Consider the following 25,918-nt stretch of genomic DNA (forward strand, 5'->3'; position numbering starts at 1 on the left):
ATACCCAGTGATCTAAAAGTATGCGCGTATTCTCGGAGCCGTACGGCAAGTTGGAAGAATTTTGGCAAACTTTGTTCTCCGCGGAGCTTCATTTTCTGACGTGATGGAATTGATTTCGCAACTTTGTTTCAACGCTATGCATGTCTTGCGCGGTTATTTATTATATTTTGGTACGCAGTTATAGATTAATGTAATTCCAAGTCTGCCGTTTCTCATAGAACTTATTGTTAGATATTCATATAGTTCTATAAATGTACGTGAATGACGTACGTGAATGCATATGATTATAGGATTTTAAACGTAGTTACGAATGTTCCCAATGTTACGAATCTCCGTGTATTTGAATCTATATACCAGATCGATATTGTCTGATCCAAATGTGTGAATGCTTTTTTTATCCCGCAAATACCATTGACTCGCGAACATTGAGATATGATAACGAGAAGGATCCATGACAGCTGTGTACAAATTTTGCCCGGAATATCCGGTCAAGTGAGACCGTTGTAACGGGACACCCTTAGAGTGAATACAATGCTCGCGTGTAGCTTCGCCCCAGGCCAGAGCGGAGAACTACCACGTTTCACGATGCCATTACGATTTGTCCGAGCGCTTGTCATGGATATGCTTGTGAGGCTGTTGAAGAAGGTGTTGCTCAATCTGCAATACGCGTAATAACTTGTAATACACCGATTAACGATTACTCCTGCGAGTTTCTTTCGAACGTCAGTATGCAATATTTATAATATCAGTTTTATTAAATATTTGTTTGTTATTTATACTTCTAAAGTTCTTAATTTATAAAGAATTAGAGGAAATCCTTAAACAAAATATTAAAATATTTGAAGATACATGTATGCGTTTTTGTGGATCTGTAAACTATGTGGTTTAAATTTATATTTAGTAAATTGTATATATAATGTGTGTATTAAGTTCAGTAAAATTCAATGAATTTGGAACATTATAGGAATATATTTGCAGCTCCTGCAATTATTTAAATTTGTTTGTCTGTGTGAAAGTCACGTGTCAATGTGTTTTCCGTCACGTTTTTCGAATGTGTGATCTGCGGTGTTACAGATTAATTATCGGACGTGCGGATCTCTCCGTAAGGATCCAAAACTCCTCTTAAATCCTTCCGGATTTCACTGCAAGAAACCGTTGCTCTTGTTCCCGCGTCTCTCATCGCGTGCGCTTCGCGCCTTTGCCGCGAGTGGAAATCGGTTCCTCTCCGTCTCCGGGTCTAGCAACTTTAATCTCGCACCAAAATCGATGCGCTCTCCGCCGTCGCGTCGTCCCGACAGGACGACGGGTACATTGATTTACCTCGTGAGCGACAGGTTTATTACTCCGGCGCGTGTACGAGTGCGCCCGCATGAATAAAACCCGAGTCGTACGACTCGCCGGGATTGATTCGGGACCCTGGCGCGGCTCTTCTCGCGAAGGTGGAATCGGCCGTCCCGCCGCGGAAACGCGCTCGTATAACTCTGCCCCGGAGATCCCGAGATTGAATTCCTGCGTTTTTCCAACCCCTTTCTTGAGTCGCCCGTAAAATCCATAATGGTAACGTATACGTACACGCCGAGGCTGCAGCTACTGTTTTCGTCTGTTTCTTTCACGATTTTCTCCGCCGCGATAAAAGTGAAATTGAACGCTCGAAAATTCGCGACTGCGACAATGTCTCTTTTCAGTAGGGAATTGTTTAAATAATATTACGCGAAATATTCGAAATAGTAATTGTATAATGTTGACATTGTTTCTGAAGCCACATTGTTCCTCAGAAAAATTATTTTTTATATTTTTTACGAATATATTTTATTGTTACTGGAAATTGTGGATGAATGGATCGTATTCTATTTTCAGCATTAAATCTTGGGCTTTAAATCTAAAATTGGATTTTTACTAAAGGCAGATTTCGGTATAAATGCAATTTAATTTTCCTTCAACTACATCGATCTTCGTTTAGAATTGAAGGTACTCGCAAGCGTGACATCGCACCTCGCCCAATGTGCGAGTCGCGCGACTCGACGAGGAATAAAACCGCGGGAAACTTCTCGCGTGCGGACGAGCAGATTAATTTCGGCGGCGAATTTCATATTCGGTGCGTCACGGGCAAACGACTCTGCCAGTACCGTATCACCATAGTGTTCAAGAGGTGGCCCTGACAGTGACACGTGCGGTCGCGGCGGAAAAGCCGCGCGAAAATCCGCGCTTGATCGCGAGCGCGAGCGTGCACCGAGGGCGGCAATCACGTCGCCGCAGTTGAAATTGGCATTTTGATTGGGAACGAGACAAAAATTGCGGTCGCTCGGGGATACACGTCGCTGTTGAAACGCGTTCTTCAACGTCGGACGTTTCGCTTCAAACGCAGAGATCTCGACGTTTAAGCTCTGCCGCGACCTATGTGACCTTCGGATCGGCGCGTATCAATAGCAGACGGTACTTCGTATTCAAGAGCGCCGGACATCGCTGTGACATTGCGTACGACTTTGCGTCGTACGTTTCATACTTGGAAAAATAATAAATTGATCGACGATGAGTTAGGAGAGATTCGTCTTGATTATAAAATCGCATTTGTTTTCGAAACGAGATTATTGCTTAATACATATAATGATGTAAAAAAAACTGACCGAGAATTTATATTAAGGTCTCTTCTCTTTCTTTTTCTTTACCGTTGTTGTAGCTTCTTCTTATTTCAGACTATGCAAATTTTTAAATGTGGTTCTATATTTTTTTCTTACTTAGGAAATTGCAATATCAGTATGTTTTACGATATAAAGGACGCGCATTTTACCAGCAGTCCCGCGAGACGCGATAACGAAGCGTCTGCTTTCGTCGAGATCCTCTTCGGGGTTCGTTGATCGTTCGACTGCATCGACAATCGCGACTCTGGCATACGAGTATTCGAGGTGAAACAAATCGCCCGGAGGCATTCTATCGGGACCCCGACGTTGACTCGTCGTCATCGTACATCGCCGTTCGTGAACGTCGATTGCCCGCCGCGACGCACGTTAATTCGAAGCTCTTTCATCGCAATACTTTCGTCTAGGGCTCTTTGTGCGGTTTAAGGGGAACCTCGCGCAACCCAAGGCAATTCGCTCTGAAGGTAGTTTCGAATTTCTTCTCCCTCTTCGTCTATGAAGCGCCGCCCGGCTCTTGCCCTCCAACCCAATTCAAAATCCGTTTCCTCCAGGAGAATCGTGGGCGCCGCTCAAAGGCGACCCGACCTTCATCGATTGCCGGGAAAAGTTGATCCGGGCTTTTCCTCCTTTGAAAGCGAGCGACACCTTGCCGCGATCATCAACTGTATTTGGTAAACTAAAATGATGTTACTTCTGGCACAAGTCTCCGGTCTGCAATATTTAGAACTCGGAAAATAGATGTCGATGATTAAATGTTCATTATGTCGAGGAAAAAGTCAAAGTTACGGATTGTAGGATGTAATTTTTATGAGGTCAGATCGGGTTGTTATAAACACTTGAATCTGTAATTAACTGACATTTTATTGAAACATTTTTATTGGTTGAGAATAACACTAATTTACCAAAGTCGCGACTTTGCGAAATTATTTATTGTCTCGCGTATTTAAATAATAACGATGGTGAAAAAAAAACATCTTAAAATACGACTGCGAATGATGTCGAAAACGAGACTTTTTGTACTTTACGAACGAGGAAAGATCAGTCGGTTAACCAAACTAACTGTCGGAGACAGGGATATCCCGCAAAATCGTAGCAACTCTTTAACGATCCCTGCGGCGCTTCAATTAATGGGACTGGCAATTATCTGTTATTTAAATGAGACCTTTCAAAAACGAGCGTGTTCTATACTCTGATTACAGCACAAAAGCCATGAGACTATAAAAATTTAAGAATTTTTTTACATAAAATAAAATAATGTGGGGTAATTGAAACATATTGTCGGATAATGAACACTATAACAATGCAATAATTTTATAAGAATACAATTCTTTCGCGTAACCGATAAAATTTATTGTTGAATAATTAAAAATTGAGAAATATGTGTATATATATATATATATATATATATATATATATATATATATTCATCAATTTTAATAAAATTATTTAAAAATAAATAATTAATTATGTCTGATAATTATTGTTGTATTTTTCTATTTATATGTAACATAAAGCATATTATTATTTGATTCTGTTTCATTCTTTATAAAATATTTAAAAAAAGGTTAGCGGAGAATAAGATATTTAATTACAATATTTTAACCATATTAATTTATTAATTTACAATTATCACATTTATTACATCATTACAATTATTATTATTAATTACTGTTAACAATTTTTTTATTTAATATTTTACAAATAATTTTTTCTGGTTATTTTATGTTATCTTTTGGAATATTAAATTTTTTGGGAACTTATTATTTAGAATTGCTCATGTAGCTTCTAATCTTTTAAAGAAGTAAAAATAAAGCGCCAAGTGTCCGTGCCCATCAAAATAGTTATTAGGCGAAACAATGTTGTTTTAATCTATTTTTATTATAAAATCAATGATATCAGATATTGCGCTAACTGAGCATGAGTTTATATACATTATAAAATTTAATTCTTTCATCATACTTAAGAGAATAATAAAATATTTAATGCACAAGAACTTTGTATTGAAAAAGTGTGTTTATCATGATATTTAATTCTTTTATTACGCGTATTAAAATAATTATTAACAGAAATACTTCGTCCAAAAAACTTGGCTATAAACTTCTAAGCGTGTGCGTGTGTAAAGTTTATGTGAATGAAGAACGAATTTGATTTAAATGTGAATGAATAGATATCTGTGCGAAGTAAATTCAAGATAGTTTACCTGTACATTACATAAAGAAACCACGCTTTTTTTCTTTACATGAAACATTCGCATATTTATTTAGCACAGCGCCAAGTTTTTTCTCTGGAAAAATTAAAATTTTCTAGATGAGATTTGTATATAGCTTGCAATGCGAATAATTTTTTATTCGAATACAGTACATACTGATCATTTATTATTTTGAGTTAAAAGATCCAATTTTGTATCAAGAGTGAAAATTCTCGTCGGCGAAATAATCCTTCTAATCGTCGACGATGTCGCTCCTTACAAGGTATCCAGGATTCTGCACCCCCTTCCCCTTTTTCTCGACAGTCTGGTTGCGTCCGGATGCAAAGACGGAGAGACGCGGCAGCCTTATTTAAATAACAGATAATTGCTGGTCCTGTTAATTGAAGCGCCGCGGGGATTGCCGGGGCAGAAGAGTTACCCAAGATTTCACGCGCCGCCTTTCCGCCCCCCATCGTTGTTCTCCACCTCTTTCTCCTCTTCCTCATCGCCGTCGTTGTCGCGTCTTTTGTTGCGCGCTCGAGTTAGTTAATGCGGGGCTCGTTTTACGACGACGAGTGTATATGCTTTTGTCGCTAGCTGCGACCCATCTCGGCACTCATTACGCCGCCTCGACTTCGCCTCAAAGCATCGTCGTCGTCAGCCGTGTTACTATCGAGAAGCCCGCGAATGCAATAACAACGCAGACTGACTTACGCCGTTATTGTATAAGATAGTTTTTTTGAGATCCTTTTATTTTTGGTCAGCAGCTGCGCATGATTCCACTTTTCATGATTTTGTATAAGAATATGGAACACTTTCACATACAACAACAATTTAAATCCGATAATAGTGTAATGTATAATTAATAAAGAGAGGTATTATATATTTGTGTACATCCGTTAATAACTTATGTATTTGCTCAAATATGAGAGACGTAGCACAATTTTATTACATTTTTGGGGATTGTATTTTCTCTGGCTATCGCAAATGTAAATAAAGTTATTTGATGTCGCAAAATATCTTTATTGGGCAATTTAAAAGTTATATGACATCAAATGGTTAAATTATAAACATTTCATAGAAACATAATGGATTTAAAAATATTAATACAACAAAGATAAAATAAACATAATGATATAACGAACGATGACATAGTTTACAAAAAGGACTTTCTGCATGTTTCACGCGGTATTTAATAATATGCTTAAATTATACATTATTACTTACTTATTTAATATACAATGATTTCAGTTTCATAGAAAGCAGATAATTATTTTACTGTTTTATGCGTGAACAAGATTTGATACAGAAAAATATCGTAATACTAAAGGACAGAGAAAGAAGGCAAAAGAATTAAAAGCTAACTTCTCTTTGAAGAAATAACGAAATACATGATAACAAACCAAAACCATTATTATATCATTTTTTCTTACATCTTATTGGGTTTTCTGACAAAAGGTTTTTCGATCGGTTCTAGTAAAGGATATAAAATTTGATTTCGCTTAAATGACAATAAATTGTCAAATTTTTTAGTTTCATTATTAGATGAAGTAACGGTAATTCTTCTAGATATATCAGGCAAATCCCTTTCTGCTGTCACAGCCGTGGGCGTCACATGTACCGTCAATATACGTCGATTAATGGTATATATGTTTTTCTAACGGATATTATGTATTAAAAATATTAATAATTTATTATCTATCAAAATCACTTCTTTAAAATATTATACGTCATTTAAAAAAAATCATATTTTTTATTTGTTTTTTTACCATAAAACCTTTTCTTTTCAGTTGAATGTTATATTCCGCGTATAAAAATGAGTGGTTACCTCAATGAAATCCTGTAATTTTTGCCGCGTTATCGTCCTTAAGTAATTTACTTCAATATTCGCTCGATCGAAATTATATTCTTGGCTTTCAATTTCTTTCCAATATAAAGAGCATTGACTAGTTATCGTATCGGGTGCCTTTAAACGTGATGAAATTAGACCATCCTTGTACTTGTCAAATTGCTTTTTTGGCATATTAGTTATATGTTCCTGAAATGTTGTTATTGTGATAGTGTAATTCGATATTTTAATTGAAACATACTCCAATTATTATGCCACATAATAATTGGAGTGGTATATTTTTTAATATAATCATAATATTAGAATATTGTGTGAGATATTAAAAAAGAAGATGTTGTTATATAAGATCTTATATTACTTACAATCATAAATTTTATTAACGACGTAACTGCTTGTTCGACATCTTTTAGGTGATTGTCACCTTGTACAGCAATCATCAAATATTGTGTGCCGCTTATTTTACATGTATCACTATGTACGTTGCCTAATTGCTTCTTGGTTTTTAATATATCAAAGCACGGCTTTTTAATAATTTGTGCGAAGAGCGATAAAAGCACATTTGACTTCGTTGATCGTAGACCAGTTGCGTAGTACACTATGGTACTAGAAGTTTTCTGCACTTTACTTTTTTCTTCAAATCGAACGTGGCAACCTACAGTAATTATACATCAATACACAACACTTTACGTACTATGTCATATAAAAAATATTAATTGACTAAAAAGCAAATTTTAAAATTTCTGGAACAAATTGTATTGCTGATAAAATAACATTAATAATAAATATTTTTTCCTATATTTTTAAATACTTATTTTTTAGGTATATGGATTGAAATAAAATTTTCTTTTTAACTATTATTATTTTTTTTCTCTCGATAATAATTTTAGTGGTAACATAAGACCATTAGAATAAACAATAAAATATTTATATTAAAACTATGTTCCATAATATTAACTGAAATTCTTTAAGCATATACATTTTTTAAATTATTATAAATAAAATTTGATCTTGTAGAGCTCTTACCATCTTCTAGTTTAATTTCACGATACAATACTAATTGCTCTTGCAACAATGGTGTTATGTGAGGCATAATTTTTAAATTAGACTCAATTAGTTTACCTATAATTTTAGCTTCTTCTTTAGTCACGTTACCATGTATTAAGCATTCTACATGCATTTCGGTGAATAACTTTTGTATAAAGTCCTGAAGTTTATCGGTACTTAGATCTATATATCACAGAAATTTAATATATATCATTAATAAGTACAATAATCATTCTAATCTAAGGACTAAAAACAATTTTTGGGAAAACAAAGAAAATGATTTTTAACAGAAAATATTAGTTCTTTCTTACACTTACAAGCAGTAGATTCCAATAATTCATCGTTAGACCAATGTCGTTCTGCCAACAGTAATTCCAGATAATCCTTAGGGTGTTGAAAGGGTCGTTGTGTAGCAAAATTTTTCAATTCCCTGATATACTGTAAGCCATTTCACATGATTATGGTGTTTAATTAAATTAATGTAATTGATTGCATTAATTATACGTACCTTTTCCTTTAGGATTTCAAACCTTTTTGGATCAAACTCAAAATTTCTCATTTGGTACACGCTTTTTTGTAACCAGACACTTTGCTTATCATCGTAACCATCTATTTTCAGCTAATAAAATAATCCGTTTTTCTTAATTATAATTTTACATATGCTTTTATGTAATACATTAAATTAATGATTATTTGTAAAACATTCCGTAAACTTTATTAGAACATTACAGAAATATAACTGGTCATATTTACGAGTAACAATAATTATTAATAAGAAATAAAATTCGATTTCTTAATAAGTAATATTTGATGTACATGAAGAAGCACATGCTTAAACGTTACTAATAATATTAACAAGTTGAATAATAATTTATTTGAATAAATCTATATAAATAATATTACAATATTTTATATTACTGTTATATAAATTATATATATACACTTACTGTTATTCCATATTTCGTACGAGCAATTTCCCAATTTAAAGAAGTTATATTAACTGTACGTGTATATTCATATTTATGTATATTAGGTATATACATATCATTAAGAAAATCACGAAGTAGTCGAACAAACATATCAGTCAAATTGCAATTGAGAGGATCCATATAGGCGATCGGACTATAAATTAAACACGAACGTTATATATAATTATTAAAAAAAAAACATATTTTCTATCTCTCCCTGAGATTATAGTACCATTTTAATTTATATTTTTTAATTAAGGAAGTATTTTGAAATTTCGGCATTCAGAAATATATAAATGTACAAATTTAGATTTATTATATTATTGATAACATTTTAGAGGTAATCAATTTATTATTTTAATTTTATTTAGTACGTATATTAATATGTATGCACACTAATCTCATTATTATAATAATTATAAAAATTAATTCATAATTGCAATTTTTATAAGTTGCTATATAGAATGTCTCAAATTCTGATTTAAAATCATCTCAGTATTCCATATTTGATTAGAACAACAATGTATTTTTTACAACACTTATCTCATACCTAACGAAATGGAAGATCATCGTCGCTTTCGGCACACGAAATACATCATCTTTTTTATGCCAAACTCTTACAAACGATGTATCCATTACAGGTACAGGAAACTTTTCTACCTATAAAGTTTCACCTGTTAATATGTGTAGAAGATACAAATGACATCAAAATTGATTATTTATTAGAGCAAAGGACAATTCCGAATGCAAAAAGCATGTATAAAACATTCTTTGCATTACAATTTTTTTACTTATATTACAATCTTTTGGCTTTGTATTATATAAATTAATCTCTAAGACTCACCGTATATTTTTATAAAGTTAATATAAATACATGTAAAATATATATATATATATATATATATATATATATATATATACTTAAATAATACACCATAATTATTTTTATTATATCAAAAATATGCATAAGAAGAAAATTTATTATAAACTACATTAACGTAATATTTTATATCGAGTTTCATAGTGTTAGTATCACAAAATGGTGTTTAAGGATTAATATTGCAAAAAATGATAATTTTACTTACGTTTTCTTCCTTGATATCAAACTGGATCGGTATAAAATCATTTTTAGAAGGCAATTTCATAGCTGTGCTATGGCCAACGCATCTCCACTTTTTTATTGTTTCCTTGGGTATCTTCTCTTTTTTATATTTAATGTCAAACCATTCCTCGATTTTATCCACCGTATCTTCGTACGTTTTTGAGGCAACGTAAATTTTAATATTTTCCGGCATAAAATGTTCCATTAGCTCGTCGATCAAATCCGGTCGCCATTCACGTTGCATCGAAAAGATTTCTTTCATGGGACACTTTTGCAGCAGATAGGCTGTAGTAGCTATGTCATCAGGAGACAAACGGTTTATTTTCTCATAACTATAACACATCTTCATAATTTGCTCTAGTTCCTATAAATATAAAATTTCCATATAACTCCATGTGTGGTATATAATATTAAAGTAAAAAGTGTCTAGCAAATTGCAATCCTACAACCTGCCGAGCATTCTACAAAAGATTATATTAATTTTCACTAATCTATATATATATAATCAAATGTTCCGACTGACTCATCAACGTCCAGCCCAAACCCCTACGCCTAGAAACATGAAATTTGGGGAGTATATTCTTCCATGACGTATAAGCACCCACTAAGAAAGGATTTTTAGAAATTCGAAATCCCATAACGGGGTGAAAAAGGGTAAAACGTGTTTTCAATATCTCTTAAGCCTGTTGAAATATCGATTTGGTTTTTGCTTACAAAGGTTATCCATACAAGTTCTTAAAAACATAATTCAAGATTTCGTCATAATCAACCCCTAAAAGGGCAAATCTAAATTCGGGGGTGAATTATAGAATCCTTCGCATACCACAGCAAAGTACGGCTCTAGCAAAGTACAGCCTGCAGTTTGATTAGCATCAAATATCCATCTCATCGGTCCTTTCTTCTTCTTCTTCAGCGTATGGATATATTGGAACATTATTTCAACAATATTTTCTATATTATTAATACCTTCCTCAGTTAGATCAAATTGAAGTTTAAAGAAGTACACGCTTGTGTCTACGGAACACAGTTCAACTTCTAAATCGATGCACCAATTCATGGCCTTTAAAGCCGATAATAAAGAATTTTCTCCTTTGTGTCCAATTAAATACTTAATGTAACAAAAAGGCTATGTTAACAAATAAATAATAAACATAAGCTTCAATTAAAATGTGACATAATGATGTATTGTTATATGTACTACAATAATAATTATGTGTAGTCAATTAGGAAGAGACAGAGAAAAAAAGAGACAAAGAAATGTAGACAGAGTTAAAATTCTATAAGCATATTTTTATAACTCCTGCAACTATAATGGCCGTGGCCGATTTTTGTATGGCGGGATACCCCCAGCGATATTTGGTTGATTTTCGCACATAAAGTATCTCATGATCCAACCTAAATTACCATTTATACTAGCTTTTAGAACAACGTGTTTCCGAAGTTATGACGTAAAACTCAAAAATCAAAAAGTTTATTTCCAGAACGAAAAAAGCTAGAACCTTGAAAAATTTTTTTTTATTTTTGAGTTTTAAGTCACAACTTCGGAACCACGTTGTTCTAAAAGCTGGTATGAATGGTAATTTATGTGTTGGACCATGAGATACCTTATGTATATTGTATATGAAAATCAGCCAGATATCGCTGAGGGTATCCCGCCATACGAAAACCGGCCGTGGCCTTTTAAAATACAACTGTATATATACATATATACATTATATATGTATGAATTAATGTATACATATAATAATTGTGCAGAGATAGGGGCCACATTTCGATTTCAGTAATTTTGAAATATATTATCACTGTCATTAGCCTGAATAACCTTTAAAAGGTTTTAACTGGCGATGTTTATTAAAAATTTATTACCAACTGCATTGTAGGCTTTTTGGGGAGCATGTAGGGATTGTTGGATTCATTTTTTTTTACTCAGTATCATTTGCTGAATCCGAGAAAAATGGCAAAAAAATCGTAGTAAGGGATTGCAGAACATTCGGTAAATTCATTTTAACAACCAATGTTGCAGCTACTCTACAACCATCATTATCAAGCAATTATTTGTTGATCAGTCGTTACACTCGTTAATATATAGAGTAATAATCTTGATAACATATTTCAAAATTATTGTGAAATCAGAAAGAGTTTTTATTTCTGCATAACTAATATAATTATATTTAAAAGAACTTAGATAAAATATTCTCTGTATATAAACTGTATAAAGCATTAAGGTCAAACGGAAAGTGTATTACATTACCAGATCGTTTTCACGCTTTATTTTAAGTAAAGAAAACGAAATGCATAACTCTCTGATATCAAATATCGGAACGTATTTCCACATAGTGTTCAAGTCTTCATTCTTGACTGTATATTCAGAATACATAGAAAGTTCAACTTTCTTGTTTTTTACATTACGAAAGCGTTTTACTACCATACTTTCGAGATCATTTAAATTATCTAAACAAAAAATTTATTTGTTAATGTAACATACATAATGAACGCTACATGAATATGTAACAAAAAATTATTATGTCTATTAATGGCAAAAGATATAATTTTTTTCAAAAAGACAAGAAATATATTGAAAATATATTTTACTGTGTATTACAATTAGATATTTCACATTTTGATCAGACCTTTTTTAAAAATATTGACTATAATAATAATATACTGGTTAAAACGAATTATTAGAAAACAATTAAAATTTTATGTAGTAATTTTATGGAGTTCAATATTTTTAGATATTTTTCTTGCTTATGTACTGATAAGATTCTATCTTTTCTCTTGAAAACAGACAATGTGTAAATGTTTAATACAATAACTGGTAATAAAATACATATTATTTCATTAATTATAATAACTTTATTTATTATAATTTATTACTTATTTCAAAATTCAAATATTTCTATATATATAACAGTATAAAATACATTTAAATTTCTAATATTAAAAAGTTTTAAATTATCGTACCTTTACCAAGAACACACAGCGACATAATATGTGCAGAATATTTCTTATAAAAGTCTTCCAGCCTATCTTTAACGTTAATGTTGTCTAATGTCTTTTTATTGCCTATGCCGAACGGATAGTCTGGTCTCACAGATAATTTCTCTAATAAAGTCATTCGCCATCTGTCATTTATTAATTTCTCCTTGTATTCTAAATCTATAATATTTATTTCTGTCTCTATCAAAGTCTTGTCAAAAAGAGGCGCTATGAAAAATTGCGCAAATAGATCTAAAGCTCCTCCCAACTTCTCCGGAATTATATTGAAGGAATAATCAGTGTAATTTATTCTGGTCCTTGCTAGGCGCGAACCGCCATACTGGTTCAGGTACTCAAGGTAATCATGTTGTTGCGATTCTGTACCTAAAAGATGTTGGCAAAGGTGCGCTAATCCAGGTAGATCCTCGGGATCGTTATTGTAGCCTGTAACGTATTTTATTTCTAGTTAAATAATTTTTGAATTTGATAACGTAATACTAATTGATAGAAACATATTAATCTTTAATTATATATATATATATACAATATATATATATATATATATATATATATATATATATATATATATATATATGTATATATATATGTATATTTACGAAATCACAAAATATAACTAAATCTATCCAGAAGAAAATGTAAACAATATTAATAGTGTAGAATGACCCAGAGGAGAAGGAGAATACATAAACTAGCTGTACATCAAAATATTGAATTCATATACAGCAAATATACAACGTTATTAAGCAGAAATTACAGGTCAAATTACAAAGACCTAAGTACGTTAAATGATATTAAATATATTAGTCTAATAAAAAGGTCCTATACATATTCTTTAACTATATATTTTTTGTGACAATTTATAATTTATACACAGAATGATTTTATATTAAGGAAGTTTATATAAGTATTGTTAGAAACATCAAGTTAATGCGCAAAATAGAGAATAAATATACATATAATTACCGATATTAACATTCATTGTTGCACAACCGATGTGAGTTAATGGATCGCTTATCAAAAGAATTTTCATTTTATTTTTAAGTACTAAGCCTCTGTATGATTTAACGTCATTATCTGCATGTTCTATGTTGTCGAATCGCTCATCCACATAAGTATCATCAGTCGACATGTTGGTCACCAGTGCCGCAGACTCGAAAATATTATTTCTAAACGTGAAGAAAATACAAATAAAAACTTAAAGGATATATGAAATTTTCAATCTATTATATCTATACAACAACGATGCTAAAAAATATTGTAACTAAAACAAAATTATAACTTCTTAAGAACTATTTACACAATAGTCTTCGTGCGCGAACGGTGGAAGGAAAAAGAATTCGGCGAGATTCATTGTGAATGCGGAAATTATAGATTATAATTGTCTAGAAGTTGTATTTACACAGTTTTAAAATAAATATCTATTTACAGAATGTGTACAAGTTCATTAATTCGAGCATGGGCACTGGAGCTACTTAAACACTCCAGTCGAAAAAATGAAGTTTACGTCACAGTAATTTTAAATGTGCTTCTTTCGTTTTTCAAATATTTTTTGGGTTTCTCCTTACTTTTCTCGGAAAGTATTGAATAAATCTATGTACATACTGTCCTCAAATACTGATAAATTATAGAACTATCCAAATGCAGTATGTAATTAACAATAAGTATAGGGGTATAAAAGTAGCCGCACAAGCAACTGTCGTCTATGCAAAAAAAATGATACTCTCGTTCTCGGGTTAACCGCGAGTGACGGAAAGCAATCGCGATTTCTCAAACAATAAAATAATGTTCGATTTCGCGAGTCGGACTTTAAACATGTGAGAATATCCAGACTTGTCGCAAGCCACTGAAGCCTCTTTCGAAAATCGTCGGGCGAACAAAAAGACACGTAATTCTTTTCGGAACGCAATAAAATCACACACTGTTACAACTAAAGACTGGAGATCGGAAATTTCTCAAACTCTGGACCCCTAGCAACGAGCCAAAAAATTTACCGGGCCAATTGGTTGTCGACAGCCCGAGATATCAGTTAATTTTCCAAGTGTTAACGACTCGGCTGATCTCGGAGTCGACAACCGATCAGCTGTTGTTGTATACCGACCTTTTGCTTTGCCCCTAGTGTTTACCTCGCACCTGAGTCCCCGAGACCAAGTATAGTGAGTCTGCATGACACAGGCAAAAACGAGGCATTGTTTTTCTTTTTTGGGGGAAATATACCGTCTATTCCCGAAGCGAAATTAAGCTGTTAGATTTTAGAATATTATTCAGGCCGTTTAACGTCGCGAAAACCATGCAAATTTGTAGGAAAGATTTATCAATATTTTAAGGCGGGATTTTCATTAAACGGCATAGAAAAAAAGGGTTTGATTTTAAACAGTCTTTTTGGAAAATATATGACAATGAGTTATCATGTAATGAGATATCAATAATATCAAATTTTACATAAAACATGAAAATGTTTCACAGTAATGCCAGCAAGTTTCACATTCGCCGATCTTTCTGAACATGAAGAAAGTTTTATTTGAAACGTTTCAAGCGAGTAATACTTTTTGTTTTTTATAAAAAAAAAACGCTAACGGCAAGCACCTTTATTAATAGTTCCTGAACTTTAATATTTGATTTTTATTATTGTATCTGTGATTAAGGTCGCGCGCGATTTTGCGGTGATGGATAGGAAGTGCAAGTGCAGAAGTTAATAAGGAGAAAAGTTTGTTAAAACTTACCGTCTATTCGCGGTAAACTATACTGGATCCCGCGCTGCGGATGCAATGTAGCTCGGCGGAATTATTACAGCAATGATAGTTTAATCGAAAGATGTATCAGATCGAACGTACGAATTACACGAACTCTGTATATAGGCTCACATTCAGCAAAAGCGGAGTGGACAAAGATCTTTGCTGCGAACTGCTACGCGCTACTGTCGTTACTACGTGACTGTAACGTGCGTGTCGCGATCCTACCTGCGCGCTTTTATTTACTCGACCTTCCAGAGGATTCTCGATAATGATTTGCCGATTTTAGGCTCAAGGCAAGGGATTTACCTTTACGGCTGATGGATTTTGTGTCTGGCGATTCGCGAGCGAGGCGATCCGCGCCGGGCACAGCCGCTGCTGATTGGCGCACGCCCTGTTCAGCGATCCTTCTGCAGTGACGCGCTAATTCTGAATTAAACGAGAGAAACTTATTAGGAATACGGTTTACAAATATTAAATTTTAATAGAATATTGATTAGACACGTTTGTTACCCGGTTTCTCAAACAATGCATGAAAATAATTTTGGATAACTCAGAAAAGAGATTAATGATGTCACATATAATTATGAAATAAGTTCAATTTAAATGGAAAGAAATAATATTTTGCACTAATTACATGTTGTATTGAAATACAGTTCTGTTTGAAAATACAGAAATAGATAAGATATATATGTAACATGTAATATAGAAACAAGAAGGTTGACAGCTTAAACTCTTGTCTAACAAGTCCGGTTCTGACAGTAGTTCCCAAACGCATGTATTTTTAATAAAATTACCTACACCAGACACTTCGTGCTCTTTATTTTTTTGTCTCCTTCTTCCTCCCTCTTTTTCCCCTTTTTTCTTTTCCTTTTCTTCTCTATTTCAATTAATAACACTGACAGCCCTAACTGGGGGAAGATAATTCACTTTTTTTTACACGAGAATCAATTGCGTAGCCTTATTATGGCTAGCGATTTTTATCGTGCACATTTTTTATTTTGTGTAAGAATATACATATAGAATACCTTTACATATACAACGACAATTTAAATCTGATAATAATTGATAAAGAGATGTATTATATAGTTGTATACATCCGTTAATAACTTATGTATTTGTTCAAATATGAGGGACGTAGCACAATTTTATTACATTTTTAAGGATTGTATTTTCTCTGGCTATCGCATATGTAAATAAAGTTATTAATAAGATGATTTGATATTGCAAAATATCTTTATTGCGCAATTTAAGAGTTGTATGACATCAAATGGTTAAATTATAACATTTCATAAAAACATAGTATATTCAAAAATACTAATACAACGAAGATAAAATAAAGATAATGATTATACATTATTACTTATTTATTTAATATACAATGATTTCAGTTTCATAGAAAGTAGATAATTATTTTACTGTTTTATGCGTGAACAAAGAAATATATATCGTAATACTAAAAGAGAGAGAAGAAAAGTGAAAAAATTAAAAACTAGATCCTCTTTGAAGAAATAACAAAATACATAACGAACCAAAACTATTATTGTATCATTTCTTCTTACTTCTAAGAAGCACTGTATACCCTTTCTGTCAATATTTTTGTTAACCAGTTCTAGTAAAGGATATAAATTTTGACTTAGCTTAAATGACAATAAATCGTCAAATTCTTCAGTTATATTATCAGATGTAACGGTAATTTTTCCAGATGTATTAGACAAATTCATTTCCTTTGCCATAGCCGTAGGCATCACATGTACCGACAACTTACGTCGAGTCGACTTGTTAATTATATTTTCCTAAGGAAGATTATGTTTAAAAAATATAATTAATTTATTATTTATCAAAATCACTTCTCTCACAAATTGTACGTCATATAAAAAGAATTATATTTTTCATTTGTTTTTCTTTATAAAATTTTTTCTTTTTCATTGAATGATATAGTCCGCATATAAAAATAAGTAGTTACCTCAAAGAATTTCCGTAATTGTTCCTGCGTTATTGACCCTAAATAATCTTCTTCAATAGCTTCTCGATCAAAATTATATTCTTGGCTTTCAATTTCTTTCCAATATAAAGAGCATCGACTAGATCTCGTTTTGGGTGCCTTCAAATGTGACTTTAGACCTTTCTTGTGGTTGTCAAATTCCACTTTTTCCATAGTAGATATGTGTTTCTGAAATGTTGTTACAGAGATATTATTAAATATTTTAATGGAGACATACTCCAATTACTACGTCACATAATAATTAGAGTGATAAATTAATTCATATAATCATAATATTAGAATATTGCGTGAGAAATTAAAAAAAGACATGTTGTTATATAAGATCTTATTATACTTACAAACATAAGGTCCATAAATGAATCGATTTGTTCTTCGACATATGGCGGGCAACGGTTACCTTCTACAACAACTGTCAAATATTGCGTTGCGTCCATTTTTGTAACCTGACTAAATACTGTATAGCCTAAATTATACTCGGTCCTTAAGGTATTGAAGGTATTCTGATCAATAATTCGATTTGAAAGCGATAAAAGCATATTCGATTCCGTTGATCGTAGACCAGTTGCGTAGTACACTATGGTACTAGAAGTTATCTTCTGTTCATTTTCTTCTTCAAATCGAACGTGGCAACCTACAGTAATTATATATCAATACACAACACTTTATTACGTACTAAGTTATATAGAAAATATTAACTCACTAAAAAGCTAATGTTAAATTTCTGAAACAAATTGTAATCCTGATAAAATAACATTAATAAAATAAATACTTTTTCTTATATTTTTACATATTTATTTTCTATATGGATTGAAATAATTTTTTTTTTATTTTTCTTTCTTTATCTTCATAATAATCCTAATGGCAGCATAGGACCATTAGAAGAAACAATAAAATATTTATATTGAACTGTTCCATAAAATAAACTGAAATCCTTTAAGCATACAAATTCTTTTAAATTATCATAAATAAGATTTGGTCGTGTCGAGCTTACCATTTTCTAGTTTAATTTCACGATACAATACTAATTGCTTTTGCAACAAGGGTACTGTGGGATGCTCTTTATTATTCAACATTGACTTGTTAGTTAGTTTACCTATACCTGCATGCAGCTTCATCTTTAGTCACGTTACCATATATTAAGCACTCTACATGCATTTTGCTGAATAACTTTTGTATAAAAAGCTCGAATCTTTCAGCATTAAGTGCTTTAGTCGTTGGCGATGTAAGGACTAAAACCAATTTTGAAGAAACAAGAAAAATTATTTTAAACAGAAAAATATTATTCTTTTACACTTACCCTCCTTACAATTTAATAATTCATTATTAAGCCAATGTTGTTCTGTCAACAGCATTTCAAGATAATTTACTGTGTTAACACGTATATTTTCATTGAAATTTATCCACTTGGAGTTCCACTGTAAACCATTCCACATAAATTTGATGTTCAATTAAATTAATGAAATTGACACATTAATTATACATACATATTTTAAGGTTTCAAACCACTTCGGATCAATCTTCAAATTTATCATTTGGTCCATGCTTTTTTCTAACAGATCACGTTGCTTGTCGTCGTAACCGTCTATTAACATCTAATAAAATAATTCGTTTTCTCTTGGATTATATATGCTTTTATATAAAACATTAAATTAATGCTTATTTATAAAACATTCCGTAAACTTTATTAGAACATTACAGAAAGATAACTGGTCATATTTACGAATAATAATAATTATTAATAGGAAATGAAATCTGAATCCTAAATAAGTAATATTCGATGTACATGAAGAAGTAGATATATGTTTAAACATTATTAATAACATTAACAAGTTAAATAATAATTTATTTAAATAAATCTATTTAAAAAATATACAATATTTTATTAATGTTATTATATATATACTTACATTTATTTCATATTTCGTACCACCAATTTCCAATTTTAAACCAGCTAATTTAGCTCTATATGTATATTCATTAAGTGACTCACAAACTAGTTCAACAAATACATCAGTCAATTCGGAACTGAGAGGATCCATGTAGGCGAACGGACTATAAATTAACGACAACACGAACGTTATTTGTAATTATAAAAAAACATTTTCTGTTTATTACATAAACAGAAACATGTTTATTACATGAGAAGAGATTATAGCACTATTTTAATTTATTATTCTTTAACTAAGGAGGTATTTTGAAATAACGGCATTCAGAGATATATAAATGTAAAAATTTAGATTCATCTAATTAATGATAACATTTTAGAAGTAATTAATTTATTATTTTAATTTTATTTAGTATCTACGTATATTAATATATATGTATACTAATCTCATTATTATGATAATTAAATAAATTTATTCACAATTGCAATTTGTATAAGTTGCTTGAATATCTCAAATTATGATGTAAAGTCATCTCAATATTTTTTATTTGATTAGAACAACAATGTATTTTTTGCAACCACACTTATCTCATATCTAACGAAGTCGAAGATCATCGTCGCTTTCGGTACATAAAATTCATTATCCTGTTTATGCCAACTCTTACAAACAGTGTATCCATTACAATTTTAAGAAACTCTTGTTGTACCTATAAAGTTTCACCTGTTAATATATGTGTAAAAGATACAATATACAAATAACATCAAAATTGATGATTTATTAGGGCGATGGACAACTCCGTATGAAAAAGTGAGCGTGTAAAGGGTTCTTTGCATTACAATTTTCTCACTTATATTGCAGTCTTTTGACTCTATGTTATGTATAAATTAATCTTTAAATCTTAGTTAGTTAATGTAAATAAATGTATATATATATTTTTTTCTTTTTTTAAAAGTACATTATAATTATTTTTATTATAAGAAAAATATGCGTAAGAATAAAATTTATTATAAACTACATTAACATTTTACATTTTAATCAAGTTTCATGACATGGTTTATACATGGAGATTTTGCTTATTGTTAGTATCACGAAGAGATGTTCAAGGATTAATAGTGCGAAAAATGATAATTTTACATACTTGAGGCTTGATATCAAACTTTTTCGGTATAAATTCATTTTTAGGAGGAAACTTCAGATCCGTGCTACGGCCAGCACGGTTCCACGTGTCTATTGTTTTCACGGGTATCGTCTCTTTCCTATATTTAATGTGATGCCAATTCTCGGTTTCATTCACTGTACTTTCGTACGTTTTTGAGGCAACGTAAATTATAATATTTTGCGGCGTAAAATATTTTTTCAATAGCTCTTTGATCAAATCTGGTTGCTATGCACGTTACTCCAAAAAGATTTCTTCCATGGGACACTCGTGCAGCTGACAGGCTATTCTAGATATGTCCTCATGAGACAAACGGTGTATGTTCTCATCATAACTATTATTTATTTCCGACATTTCCTGAATTTCCTATAAATGTAAAATTTTTATATAACTCAATATGTGATATACAATATTATAATATTAAAGTACAAAGTGTTTAGCAAATTGCAATCCTACAATCTGCCGAGCATTCTACGAAAGATTATATTATTTTTCACTAATTACTTTATAGATCCATTTTTGCGGTCCATCCTCCTTCAGCATATTGATATATTGAAACATTATTTGAACAATATTATCTACATGGTTAATACCTTCCTTAGTTAGATTGAATACAACTTTAAAGAAACGTGTGTTTGTGTCCACACGATCAACAAAAGCTTCTAATTTATTATCACACCAACCTTTTAAAGCTGATAATAATGAACTTTCGCTTTCGTGTTTAAATAAATGCTCAATGTATTCGAGAGGCTAATGTTAACAAATGAACAATAAACATTAAACATAAGTTTTAATTAAAATGTGACATAATGATGTTTCATTATATGTAGTACAATAATAACAATTATGTGTTATTATTATCAATTATAGGAAGAGACAGAGAAAAGAAGAAAGAAAGAAATGGAAACAGAGAGAAAATTTTACAAGCATATTTTTATAACTTTCGCAACTATATTAAAATTTTATGTGTGTGTGTATATATATATATATATATATATATATATATATAAATATATATATATATATATATATATATATATATATATATATATATATACATACACACATAGAATTTTACAATACAACTGTGTATTGTAAAGGGGAGGCCAGGGCACCATGAGCCATGGGGTACCATGGGTACCATTAACTGTTTAGGGTAATCCAAAATGTTCAGATTGATTCAGTTAGTATCATGTGACAGTTATTTCGTTGTCCATATTTCGTATCTAGATAGCAGTCATCAAAGTTCATAGTCTCGAGACGCACGTGACATAAATGGGTTTCGTGATGCGTAAATTTCTGTTTAACCATTTGACCTTTACAGTGCCAGACTAGAGTCAAGCTCAACAGGGTCTTCTTTCCCCGCTAATTTTTCCAAGCCCGTTCCTTTGCGGCAGTGGTTTCGCTAGATAGTAGATATAGCGACCAAATTTAGAAATGTATTGTTTTTGTAGTAAAATATACTCGTACTAAAAATTAGGTGTAACTTTCTAACATCTTTTGTCATTTATTACACTACAGATAATCATGTATTATTTATTTTTTTTTATTATGTTTTACCATTTTCTATATTAAGGGGAAACCACTGTGACGGCCGGAAAAAATGCTATTTTCATGAATTTTTTTTGCGAGAAATAATAAATTTAATCAAATTGGTTTGTCATTTCTTTAAAGTACATATATTAAATATATTGTAAAAAAAATCATTAAAAAATATTAATATTTGCACTTTTAGCGTGTGGTGCCTCGAAACTACATTTTCGTATATCTCGGGCGCTCGCATATCTCGATCAATTTTTATCCGTCTGACTTGAAATTTGAACAGAATATTTATAACAAAATTGTCTTCAATTAAGCGTACGATTTTTCTGGTTAGACAATTAGTTTTTAAATAACAATTTAAAAAATGGCAAAATTGTTGTTTAAATCTCGATTTTTTTTTAAATTGCTCTATTTTGTTAAAAATTAATATTTTAAAAAATCCGTACGCTTAATTGTAACTACATTTGTATAGTTTAAAATAACACCAAAATTTTTTTACAACATCTCCACGGAAAGTTCGACTTTCCATGTCTGTAGAGAGGGGCGAAAGCGGTCAATTTCACGCCAGGGCGGCATAAGCGGGCGGAAAGTGATTACTTTCCACTCGCTAAACAGGGAAAAAAGTTGTTTATACTTTTCTCCTTAGGGAGGAAAGTGGTTACTTTCCGTCCGCTATGCCGCCCTGGCGTAAAATTGACCACTCTCGCCCCTCTCTAGACACGTAAGTCGAACTTTCCGTAAAAATGTTGTGAAAAATATCGTGTGCACCTCGGGTCAAAAGCTTTTTCAGACTCGTGTGATTTGCCGCCGGAGCCGAAGGCGAGGGCGGCAAACTTCACACTCGTCTGAAAAACGCTACTTTCGCCCCTTGGTGCACAATATACTATTAATTTTAGACATCCCATTTTGACAGAGCACGAGTGCCCGCTTTTTTTGCGGAGGTACACGGCACCACATGCTGAAGGCGTAAATATTAATATTTTTTTTTTTATATATTTAATATATGTATTTTAAAGAAATGACAAACCAATTTGATTAAATTTATTACTTGTCGCAAAGAAAATGCATGAAAAAATTATTTGTTCCAGCCGTCACAGTGATTTCCCCTCTTAAGTGCATTCGGGGCATCATAGGGCACCCCAATGCTGTGGTACCATGGGTCACACACGCCACCCAGGTTGATAATAGACAGATAGATTGATGACATATGTTATTTTTGATTGAAGAAAATATGTCAGAAGTTAGTTTTTCTAACAAAAAATAATATTTCAGTAGTGGGTTTTGATATCTTGTTTGTTCTGCCCAATCCTGAACAGTGTCATAAGAAAACGTATAAAATAAATTTTTTTTTAACTTTTGTAACTCTTCGTTATTTCTTGAATAAATAAACTTAGTTTTTGTGTGTGATTTATAGTGCTTCAGTGACAGACCCATGGTGCTCCGGATATATTGCATCTAGGGTCATTTCTCAAAAAATGTGTTTTAATTTTTTTTTCAAAAACTAATCAATATTTGCCAAATACGCTAAATAAATTTTAAAATATACATAGTGCTTTAATTATTAAAAAAAATAAGACAAAAAATTTTATGTTTAAAAGTACTTTTTAGAGTTTGAATTTTTATGGTGCCCCGGTCTCCCCTACATATATGTATTCAATAAATTAATATATACAAGATGTCCCAATTTTTTGCAGACAAACTTTAGTAGTAGGTATGTTCTTTGCGCAAATATAAGAAAAAAAATATTATATAAACATTATGTCCTAAAATTCTTTTTTACAAAGTTATAACAAAAATATGAAATATATATGTAAGAAACAATTTAACTTAAGTTTGCATCTTAAAGTGCCGCCTGCCCATACCAATACAAGATCCATTTAACTGTACCCACATGTGTTGGCGAGATACTAAAGGTATATCTTTGAAACCAATCGTTAAATCGTTGCTGAAAAAGTTAAAATAAAGAATGTGCATTTAATCGTTTTGACAAGAAATAGAGATCAATTAGCATATCGTTGCATATGCCCATCCATATATTACAGTTGAATTTTAACGACAGAGTCATTAAAGAGTTGTTTCTCGAACAGCATATGGATTTTCGTGACCATGGTTGTTACAAAAATTGAAAATCTCGCCTCTTGTGAATGTAGTTCTCTATTATGTCAAGGTCAAGATCGCAGGAGATTCTCCTTTAAACTAAATAATTACCACCTCATCTAACGGCGTAACATTTATGTACGGGGCGTGTCACTTCTTCCATACAAAATTTTAATTTTTGCTATAACTTTGTAATAAAGCATTGTAGGATCTACGTTTATATAACATTTTTTCTTATATTTCTGCTCATAGAACATTCTATTAAAGTTTGTTTAAAAAAAATTTGGGACTTGTATGATAATGGCAATTATGCAGAGATAAGGACCACCTTTTTTATTTTAATAATTTTGAGATATATTATTAAGGTCATTAGCTTCATCAATCTTTAAAAGGTTTTAACTAACAATGTTTATTAAAAATTTATTAACAACACAAATTTATGAGTAGAACGTAATTTTCTTGTTAATAACTTTTTGATGAACAATGACCATCGACTAAAACTTTTTAAATATACATTATACTTGCTGGTCACTCGTTATTTCGTTAATAAGCTGATGACTTTGATACTATATTTTAAAATTGATGAAATCGGAAAGAGTCCCTATCTTTCTGTATAATTACCATAATTATATATTTATATAAAAGAATTAAGATAAAATATTCGTATAAACTGTATAAAGTATAAAGCCAAAGGGAAAGTGTATTATATTACCATCCGGTGTTTACGCTTTGTTTTAAATAAAGAAAACGAAATGCATAAGCAGCTGATATCAAGTTTCGGAACGTAGTACCATATAGTGTTAAGGGCATCATCTTTGAATAGATATTCAGAATACACAGGAAGTTTAACTTTCCTGTTTTCTACATTACGAAAGCGTTCTACTACCATATTTTCGAGAACATCTAAATTATCTAAACAAAAAATTTATTTGCAGATGTAACATACATACGCTACATAAATATGTAACAAAAAATTATTATATTTGTTTATGGCAAAAGATATATTTTTTTCAAAAAGAAAAATGTTATTGGAAATATATTTTACTTTGTGTTACAATTAGTTTTTTCACATTTTGATCGAACTTTTTTTAATCTTTTGAGGCCACACGGAGTGACGGCCACCCCGACCAAACTTCAGGGCCCGATATGTTTAATTCTTGATTTTTATCTTAGTTACTCTTTTTGTTATATTTATGTAATATTTGTTAATAAAAATACTTTAGTTTACTTTTAATTAAAAGTACATAAATTAAAATGTGAAAATACGCGTTTGCTTTATTTGCCCAAAATTTCAACTTCGATCCTCCAAGTAATTGTTTTTTAAGGGGAACGCCCATATAAAACATATTTTTTTCTTTAAAAAATAACACATTTTACATAATTTTTTAAATCAGCGTTACTTAATATCGAATCTTAAAAAAATACGAATTTTTAAATTAAAAAAGTCAATTTTGCCAAATTTTTCTTTTTCGATTTTTTAATAAAAAATTGGGAGCACATTTCGGGTTTTGCATCATACATATTTTTTGAACAATAAAATTAAAATTGAACCTTAAAATTTTTCTTGAATTTTTACACATTTTTTGCACATTAATTGGAATTATGAGACTTTGAATCCATCTGAGTGGCGACCACCCCAGGATGGCCTGGGCGTATTAAAAAGAGAGGTGTGGCCTCGAAGGGTTAAAAATATTGATTATAATAATAATAATATAC

General features: G+C 31.3%; 2 protein-coding genes across 4 annotated transcripts; both read right to left on the reverse strand.

The window, feature by feature from the left end:
- Positions 1–5,691: 5,691 nt before the first annotated feature.
- LOC139824856 (insulin-degrading enzyme-like) lies at positions 5,692–15,747 on the reverse strand. Of its 3 annotated transcripts, none has more exons than XM_071797413.1 (14): positions 15,508–15,747; positions 13,751–13,953; positions 12,752–13,210; positions 12,039–12,238; positions 10,611–10,913; positions 9,771–10,151; positions 9,236–9,345; positions 8,665–8,839; positions 8,226–8,336; positions 8,035–8,155; positions 7,793–7,900; positions 7,036–7,325; positions 6,653–6,862; positions 5,692–6,481 (listed from the first exon to the last, which is right to left on the reverse strand). In XM_071797413.1, the coding sequence occupies exons 2-14, from the start codon at positions 13,914–13,916 to the stop codon at positions 6,254–6,256; spliced, it is 2,862 nt and encodes a 953-aa protein (XP_071653514.1). In that variant the 5' UTR covers positions 13,917–13,953; positions 15,508–15,747; the 3' UTR covers positions 5,692–6,253. The 3 variants fall into 3 exon arrangements, with proteins under 3 accessions (XP_071653514.1, XP_071653513.1, XP_071653512.1); XM_071797412.1 differs by having other exon boundaries at positions 5,693–6,481; positions 7,697–7,900; positions 10,611–10,895; XM_071797411.1 differs by having other exon boundaries at positions 5,693–6,481; positions 7,697–7,900.
- A 7-nt stretch (positions 15,748–15,754) lies between these two features.
- Positions 15,755–21,106, reverse strand: LOC139824853 (insulin-degrading enzyme-like). The gene is made up of 10 exons (XM_071797407.1): positions 21,068–21,106; positions 20,805–20,929; positions 19,429–19,573; positions 19,006–19,113; positions 18,819–18,936; positions 18,513–18,620; positions 17,860–18,152; positions 17,483–17,689; positions 17,099–17,312; positions 15,755–15,945 (listed from the first exon to the last, which is right to left on the reverse strand). The coding sequence occupies exons 1-10, from the start codon at positions 21,104–21,106 to the stop codon at positions 15,755–15,757; spliced, it is 1,548 nt and encodes a 515-aa protein (XP_071653508.1).
- Positions 21,107–25,918: the final 4,812 nt, after the last annotated feature.

The sequence above is a fragment of the Temnothorax longispinosus genome, unplaced genomic scaffold, assembly GCF_030848805.1.
Source record: "Temnothorax longispinosus isolate EJ_2023e unplaced genomic scaffold, Tlon_JGU_v1 HiC_scaffold_61, whole genome shotgun sequence".
In the NCBI taxonomy this organism is placed as follows: Eukaryota; Metazoa; Arthropoda; class Insecta; order Hymenoptera; family Formicidae; genus Temnothorax; species Temnothorax longispinosus.